Source organism: Orycteropus afer, unplaced genomic scaffold (assembly GCF_000298275.1).
Source record: "Orycteropus afer afer isolate SDZICR_OR568_19922 unplaced genomic scaffold, OryAfe1.0 scaffold00025, whole genome shotgun sequence".
Taxonomy (NCBI): domain Eukaryota; kingdom Metazoa; phylum Chordata; class Mammalia; order Tubulidentata; family Orycteropodidae; genus Orycteropus; species Orycteropus afer.
The window spans coordinates 6,804,316-6,813,081 of record NW_006921612.1 but is presented as its reverse complement, the minus strand read 5'-3'; the positions used below and the strand labels follow the sequence as shown (position 1 = coordinate 6,813,081).

General features: G+C 39.7%; 1 protein-coding gene across 1 annotated transcript in view; it reads left to right on the top strand.

Annotated features, from left to right (window-relative positions):
* Positions 1-3,826: 3,826 nt before the first annotated feature.
* The window catches only part of TAF1B (TATA-box binding protein associated factor, RNA polymerase I subunit B), a 119,016-nt gene continuing 114,076 nt past the window's right edge, over positions 3,827-8,766 (top strand). The window contains exons 1-2 of the mRNA XM_007935106.2: positions 3,827-3,844; positions 5,176-5,274. Of these exons, the coding sequence (XP_007933297.1) occupies positions 3,827-3,844; positions 5,176-5,274 (117 nt within the window). The remainder of the gene's footprint in view (positions 3,845-5,175; positions 5,275-8,766) is intronic.

The following is an 8,766-nucleotide window of genomic DNA, read 5'->3' as shown; positions in this document are numbered from 1 at the left end:
CTAAAGAAAGACCTGATGTTTTGCTCTTGTAAAGATTCCAAAAACCAAAACTCAATACTCATAGTGACCTTATAGGACAGAGTGTAGAGCTGCCCCATAGAGTTTATAAGGCTGTAAATTCCTACAGAAGCAGACTGCCACATCTTTCTCTCATAGAGCGGCTTACTGGGTTCAAACTGCTGATCTTTCAGTTAGTAGCTGAACACTTAACCACTGCATCACTGGAGCTTCTTTCTGTAAAGATTACAGCCAAAAATCCCTCTGGGGTTCAATTTTACTTTGTAATACGTGTAGTCTCCAAGAGTCAGAATTGACTCAATGTCAATGTTTATTTATTATTATTATTTTTTCCCCAGTGTAGGCAGAGATAACTCCCAAATGCACATCTCTAACCCCAAAACTTAAGAACTTCTTGGGTGGCACAAACAGTTAAGTGTTTGACTGCTAGCTGTAAGATCGGTGGTTCAAACTTGCCCAGAGACATCTCAGAAGACAGGTCTGGCGATCTGCTTCTGAAAGGTCACAGCCTTGAAAATCCTATGGAGCAGTTCTACTCTGCACACATAAGGTTGCCATGAGTTGGAACTGACTTGATGGCAACAATGCCAATCCAAGCCTTTCCTCTGAACTTCAGACGTTTATATCCAATTGCTTTCTCGTCCTTCCTTGATGTCTTATAGGCATCCCTAACTTAAAATGCCCAAAAGCAAACTCTTTATTCTTTCCCTATCCCACTCACAAAATGTTCCATCCATAGTCAGTTCCAACTTAGTTAATGATGGGTCCACCCTTCTAGTTGCTGATGTCAAAAGTCTTGAAGCCTTCTTAATCCTTCTCTTCCTCTCATAGCCCTCTTCCAGGCCATCAGGATAGTCTGTTAATACTATTGTCAAAATACTATATCTTTCCATACTCTGTCTACTTCTCATTGTCTCCACTGCTTCCACTTGGTTCATGCCCCCTTTATGTCTTGCCTGGATTACCTCTTGTTTTTCCCACAGCAGCCAGAATGGTCTGTTAAATATAAGTCAGATCATGTTACTTCTCTAATGGTTCCCTAAGTTTTCCAAGTAAAAGTCAAACTCCTTATAAGGGCATTTTGCCTCTGACTTCATTTTTGCCTCTTCCTTTAGCTTATTTCCAGCTATTCACTGACATCCTTGATGATCTTTAAATGACATGGATTGAGGTTCAGGACTCAGGGCCTTGGTACTTACTGTTCTCTCTGCCAGGGAATACAGTTCTCAACATATATTGCTGCTCCCCTCTCTAAAGGTTACCTTTTCAGTGAGACCTTTCTTGACTACCCCATGTAAAATTGAAACCACCTCTCAGTTTGTCATACTGTGGTAGCCTCAGTGTTGCTGTGAAACTGGAAGTTATGCCACCAGTATTTCAAATACCAGCAGGGTCACTAATGGTGGACAAGTTTCAGCAGAGTTTGCAGGCCAAGACAGACTAGGAAGAAATGCCTGATGATATACTTAGGAAAAATCAGTCAATGAAAACATTACGCACCACAATCGAGCACAGTTTGACTCACTTGCTTGGACATATTACAAGAAGGGGTCAATCACTGGAGGAGGACATTGTGTTTAGTGAAGTAAAGGGCCAGAGATTACACAGGACTGGCACCATTTCCTTCTGTCATACGTAAAGCCATCATGAGTCAGTCAACTCACTGCATCTCTCCCCTTCTCCTTTCCTGCTTTATTCTTCTCGGCACTCATCACTTTTTATCATGTATTTTTCTTCTTTAATCTTGTTTCTCCAGACAAGAATATAATCTATGAAGGCAGGGATTTTTGTTTACTTTGTTCAATGCTAAATCCCTAGACCTAAAAAAAGTCCCTGTGGAATGAATGAATTAAATGAATAAATCAAGGAATAAATGTACTCAATGTATGAACAATAATCACTAAATTTATTGTACACTTACTGTGTAAGGTTCAATTATAAGAGATTCATGTTGTTGTTGTTGTTATGTGCCCTCGAGTCGGACCCGACTCATAGCGACCCCTCCTTGGGTTTCCAAGGCAGTATCACTATGGAAGTAGATTGCCCTGTCTTCCTTCCGTGAAGTGGCTGGTGGATTTGAACCGCCAGCCTTCTGGTTAGCAGTCAAGTGCATTAGGCACTATGCTACCAGTGCTCATAGGCACTATCTAATTGTGCAAAGAAGGAAACTGAGACACAGAAAAGATGTGATTGAAAATGCAGTTCTGATCCAAAAACCTGTTTTTAAAAATTTTTCCAAATCCCCATGCCTCTTTGTGCCAGTAAGAGGTGCAGAAAGCAAGTCATCTAACCCAAGTGATCTCAGTCTACATCATGGAATGTGACCCTCCACTGCCTCCTTGGCAGCCTGAATGAGTAAGTGGGCCTTGGAATGAAAAACCAGCAGAAAAAAGTATGAATTAGTTCACCAGTTGCCACTGCTCAATTTCTTATTAGTTGGCTTAGTTACCAAGACTAGGTAAAGGGAGCTTCAGCAAAATTATACTAGTATGAGAAGATATTAATGATATTGTTCAATAATATCTGCATTTTATTGGATTGCCTTTCCTTGGAATGGGCACCAACATGGATTTCTTCCAGTCAGTTTCAAATTTCTTGGCATAAATGAGTGTGCATTTCGAGCATTGCATTCATTTGTTGAAACACCTGAATTGGTATTCCACCAATTCCTGGAACCTTGTTTTTCTCCAAAGTCTTCAGTGCAGCTTGGACTTCTTCCTTAAATATCATTGGTTTTTGATCATATGCTACCTCCTGAAATGTTTGAACATTGACAAATTCTTTTTGCTATATTGACTCTGTGTATTCCTTCCATTTAAAAGAAAAGATGCTTCCTGCATAATTCAGTATTTTGCCCATAGAATCCTTCAATATTATAACTGGAGGCTTGAATTTTTTCTTTAGTTCTTTCAGCTTGACAAATGCCAACTTTTGAAATAGCCTACTCAGCTCTTTTGCTTCATCATTTCTTCCATTCACTCTGGCTACTCTATGTTCAACAACAAGTTTCAGAGTCTCTTCTGACATTCATTTTGGTCTTTTCTTTCTTTCCTGCCTTTTTAATGACCTTTTGCTTTCCTTCTATATGATGTCCTTGATGTTATCCCACAACTTTTCTCATCTTTGGTCATTAGTGTTCAATCCATCAAATCTGTTTTTAAGATGGTCTATAAATTCAGTTAGGATATATAAGGAGGGGTCGCTATGAGTCGGGGCCGACTTGATGGCAAATAACAACAACAAATACTTTGGCTCTCGTGGACTTGTTTTAATTGTTTTCAGTTTCAACTTGAACTTGAATATGAGCAATTGATTCTGCAGTTGGTCCCCGGCCTTGTTCTGACTGATGATATTGAGCATCTCCATCATCTCTTCTCACTTATGTAGTCTATTTGATTCCTATGTATTCTATACAGTGAGGACCATATGTGCAGTCACCATTCATGTCATTGAAAAAAGGTATTTTCCATGAATGCATCGTTTGTCTTACAAAATTCTATCATGCAATCTCCAGCACTGTTTCTATCACCATGGTCATACTTTCTAGCTACTAATCCTTCTTTGTTTCCAACTTTTGCATCCCAATTACCATGTTTGATCAATTTCAGACTGCAGAAGTTGGTAAAAATCTTCAATTTCTTCATTCCTCCTGGGTTGACCAGAGATTTCGCCCGGGGCACAGGCGCCCGGAATCTAAAGTCAGGGTGTTTTGTTTCCGGTGGGAGAGCTCCTCTCGTGGCTCCCGGAAGCTGCACTCGCTGCCGAGGTAACGGGTCTTAGCGGCTGTGGCGGCGTCTTTGGAGACGTTATGGACCTAGAGGAGGCGGTAAGGAGGCAGTTGTACTTAGCAGGCCGCGGGAAACTGGAACAGGCGGGGAGTAAGGCTGGGGAGAAGGGGTAGGAGGACGCTAACTTAGTGTTAGGAGGGGCCGCCGGAAGAAGGAGGGCGGGTTGGAAGGATGCAAGGCGGGGAACCGGGATAGGATTGCCAGGCAGTCCGGGGAGAGCGTTTGTGCGCGTTTTTGGAAAGAGGCTGGAGTTTCTGGCTTGATGAAGTTGTCGGTGAAGGGAGGGTGGTGTGTTTGTCGATATGGTGTGTTTGTGTATTAAGGAGAGTGAAGTTGCGGGGTGGGCATACACATGGCTCATCCTTTCTCGACAGGACCACCCACAAGTTACCTTTGATGGTAGGATGGGTTAAGGAGGGGTAGGGGTTGGAACCAGAATCTACCAAGGCAACCCCTGCTGGTCTTTCTGGGAACCCTTGCCACATTCTTGTGCAGTGATTCCAAATTCTAGTTTGGGAACCCTTCTCCAAAGTTAACAACAGTTGTCAGGTACGAGGTCATTGAAAACTTTACCAAATTTTAAAAATATATTGTGTTCATTTTTGATTTGCTACATAAAATGCTGCATTCTTTGATGGTATTGAATTAGTATTAGGCGATTAGGTAAAGAATAGAAAGCTGTCAAACACCAAAGGCGTGGGGAATAAATAATTGAGTGTCAGAGAATTAGAAGCATGTATGTACAGAAGCAGTATGGTGATGGAAGGCCTTAATCACAGTAGATGCTCAATAACTGTTCTGTAAAAGCTAGATTAAAAAATTAATTATAACTTAGCATAACCCTGTCTGCTCTGAGTAGGGACCACATCTATTTTGCTTACCCAATAAAATGCTGGTACATACGCAGTTGATACTTACAATATTGCTGAATAAATACATGAGAACTTGAAATACTCTAATTAAAGTCTAGTTCCTCTCTGGTGGGTGTTGGTAGTTTTCTAGAGGAAGTTCTAAATGATATGTTATTTCTATTTTTTAAGTCTTCTCTGTACTTGTTTGTCTTTTTTCTTCTCACAGCATTTTAGTAAGTTTTATTTACTTTTCTTTGTTTCCAATTTTCTCCCTACCACTTTTCATTGTTTTTTCCTAACTCGAATTTTAGAAAAATTTCTCTAATAGTTTAAAGAGGTTTCATACTGGTCAATAGACTGAACTGCTTTTGTCCTTATTTGCAAATAGTCTATTGTCTATAATCTTTCATTTATAGAGTAAAATGGTGGGAAATACTCTAAGTAGAACTGCAGGATTTAGGTACAATGTATTGAATACAATAATTTCATAGTAACACCTTTTTTATCCTCTTCTTTAGAAAGAGTTCAAAGAACGCTGTACTCAGTGTGCTGCTGTCTCTTGGGGTCTTACCGATGAAGGCAGATATTATTGTACTTCTTGCCACAATGTTACAGAAGTAAGTAATAGACATAATTTTGAGTTGTTTATATTTTAAAAGTGCAGTTCCAGCCTGATATATACCATAATTCCCAAAGAATTTATGTGTTTTTATCACTCATGCAATGTCGCAATTCCAAGAATATAAATAATCTTAAAAGTTCTTACAAATAGGTTAAGGAATTTGTAAATTAGTCTTAGAATGAGTTTTTAAATTATGTTCAGCCATATTTAAAAGTGATTTCCTGATTCAAACTATGGTTTGAAGGAAAATAATTAAAATTATACTTAGAAGATGATGTATTTCTTTGTATTAGTTAATATTTATTTTAAGAGTTTTTAATATACTGAGATAGCTTAGAGATTTAGAGCATGGATTGTGTTAGAAAGTTGAAAACTGTTGAGAATTTTGGAAATGTGTTTCATTATTTTATCTCTATACAGTACCTTATAGATTACAAATTTTTTTTTTATCCATTACCTGATTTCCTTCTTGTAACAACCTGTAAGATATACTGTTACGCCTTTTTATAGATGGGGCAGGTAGGGCTCATAGGTATTGAATGAGCTTGCCAAAATCACACAGGTATAATGTGTCTGAGTCAGAACTTGAGCCTTAGCCTTTGTTGAGTCTAGTGTTCTTTTTACCCTACCATACCTGTCACTTAAATTAGAAATTGTCGTACTTTCTTCTATAACCTTGGTAAATTGAGGCTACATTTACACTGGAAATGCTAGTTCTTTTCTGGGTACTGCACTTTAAGGGCAATCATTGTTATTAGTTGCCATCAAATTGGTTCCAATTCATAGTGACCCTGCGTACAACAGAACAACACACTTCCTGGTCCTGCGCCATCCTTACAATCATTGCTGTGCTTGAGTCCATAATTGCAGCCACTGTGTCAATCCATCTCATGGAGGGTCTTCCCCTTTTCCAGGAACTAATCCCGTCTGACAGCATGACCAAAGTATGAGAGACAGAGTCTGGCTGTTCTCTCTTCTAAGGAATATTCTGGCAGCACTTCTTCCAAGACAGATTCTTTTGTTCTTCACAGTCAGTATACTCAATATTCTTTGTCAGCACCACAATTCAAATGCATCAGTTCTTCTCTCATCTTCCTTATTCATTGTCCAGCTTTCACATGCATATGAGGGTATTGAGAATACCAAGGCTTAGGTCAAGCACACCTTAGTCTTCCAAGTGACATCTCTACCCTTTAACACTTAAAAGACATCTTTTGCAGCAGATTTGCCCAGTGCAGTACATTATCTTATTTCTTAACTGCTGCTTCCATGGGCATTGGTTATGGATGTAAATAAAATGAAATCCTTGACAACTTAATTTTTTTCTCTATTTACATTATGTTGCTTGTTGGTTCATTTGTGAGGATTTTTATTTTCTTTATGTTGTGGTGGAATCCATACTGAAGGCTGTAGTCTTTGATCTTTATCAGTAAGTGCTTCAAGTCATCCTCACTTTCAACAAGCAAAGTTGTGTCATCAGCGTATCACAGGTTGTTAATGAGTCTTCCTCCAATCCTGATGCTGTGTTCTTCATAGAGTCTAGCTTCTCAGATTATTTGCTCAGCATACACATTGAATAAGTATGGTGAAAGGATACAACCCTGACACACACCTTTCCTGATTTTAAACCATTTAGTGTCCCCTTGTTCTGTTCAAATGACTGCCTCTTGGTCTATATACAGGTTCCTCATGAGCACAGTTACGTGTTCTGGAATTCCCATTCTTCTCAATGTTATCCATAATTTGTCATGATCCACATAGTTGAATTTCTTTGCATAGTCAATAAAACACTGGTAAACATGTTTCTGATATTCTCTTTTCAGCCCAAATCTGTCTGACATCAGCAATAATATCCATTATTGCACATCCTCTTCTGAATCTGACTTGAATTTCTGACAGTTTCCTGTTGATGTACTACTGCAATAATTTCTGATTTTTTTTTCAGCAAAATTTTACTTGCATGTGATAGTAATTGTATTGTTTGGTAATTTCTGTACTCCATTGGCTCACCTTTCTTTATAACAGGCACAAATATGAATGTCATCCTGTCAGTTAGCCAGGTAGCTGTATTCCAAATTTCTTGGCATAAACAAATGAGGGCAAACGTACCAAAATAATCAAGGCAATAGACAACCTGACATATCAGGACTCTTTTGGACAGACTGAACATACCAGGATTCTTCAAACTCTACAGAACCATGAAGGAATATGTGGAACAAATATTGCCATCACTAAATGGGCTTAAGAAAGGCAAATTTGGAATAAGACTTCTGCTTCTAGCCAAAATGGAGTAATAGGGACCTAGTTTATTGTCTGTCTTAGTTTCCTCCTGCTGCTGTATCACAAATACCACAGGTCTGTTCCTTAAAGAGTAGAAATGTATTTTCTCACAGTTCTGGAGGTTAACAGTCCAAATCAGGGTCCCAGCTGTGTTAATCCTTTCTTTATGAACATCTCAGGCATTCCTTGGTTCTTGGCAATCCTCACATGGCATCTGTCTTCCCCCATGTGTGTTCACATGTCTCTGTGTCTCTGCTGCTCTTTATATAAATCACAAATTATTACGTTTAGTCTCCAACCTGTATTCGTATGATCTAAACTGATTGATTATATTAGATTGCTTTTTAGAATATGATAACCTTGTTGTTGTTGTTGTTATTTGCTGTGGAGTCGGCCCTGACTCATAGCGACCCCTCCTTGGGTTTCCGAGGCAGTATCACTATGGAAGTAGGATTGCCCAACCTTCCTTCCGAGGAGTGGATAACCTTATTATATACACAGGTACAGGGTTTAGGATTCTTTTAAGTATGGAATTCCCCCTTTGCAGTAAACAGTTTGGCCTTTGGTCCTGGTTTGAGAGCAGGGCCACACTTGAGGCCAGTGAGTAGGGGTGACCAGACCAAGAGAGATCACCATGGGTCCAGTGCTGACTAAGCCTCAGAAGGCATAATATCATTTATCATTGTCCACATGAGGCCAATAAATGGCTTTGGAAGACAGAGGCTCGCTAGTTTCTGGGTTGGAGATAGCAAGCATTCTGCTTTTGGGAAGTTAAGTATGTCTCCTGGGACATGCAGTTCTCTGCTGATATCCTTCTTGGACCTCGTCCATTGTGTTTGTCTCTTTTCTCCTTCTATCTGGATTTCAGTTTGTGAGTCATTCCATTGGATCATCAGAACTAAGAAATAGAGGAAATTGAGAAGGGACTGGTACCCACTGAACTGGGCTCCACCTAAATGGGGATGAGACAGAGAAGGGATTGGTACCTCCTGACCTAGCCCTGGGTGAATGAAGATGAGGGTGAAAAGGGCTGCATGGAGCAGCTGGTATCTGAACTGATCAGGAAAGGGAAGCTGAGATTTCCCTGGACTGATCTGATGTCACATAATGGTACAGTTGTTGTTGTTGTTGTTGTTTGCCGTCGAGTCGGCCCCGACTCATAGCGACCCCTCCTTGGGTTTCCGAGGCAGTATCACTACGGAAGTAG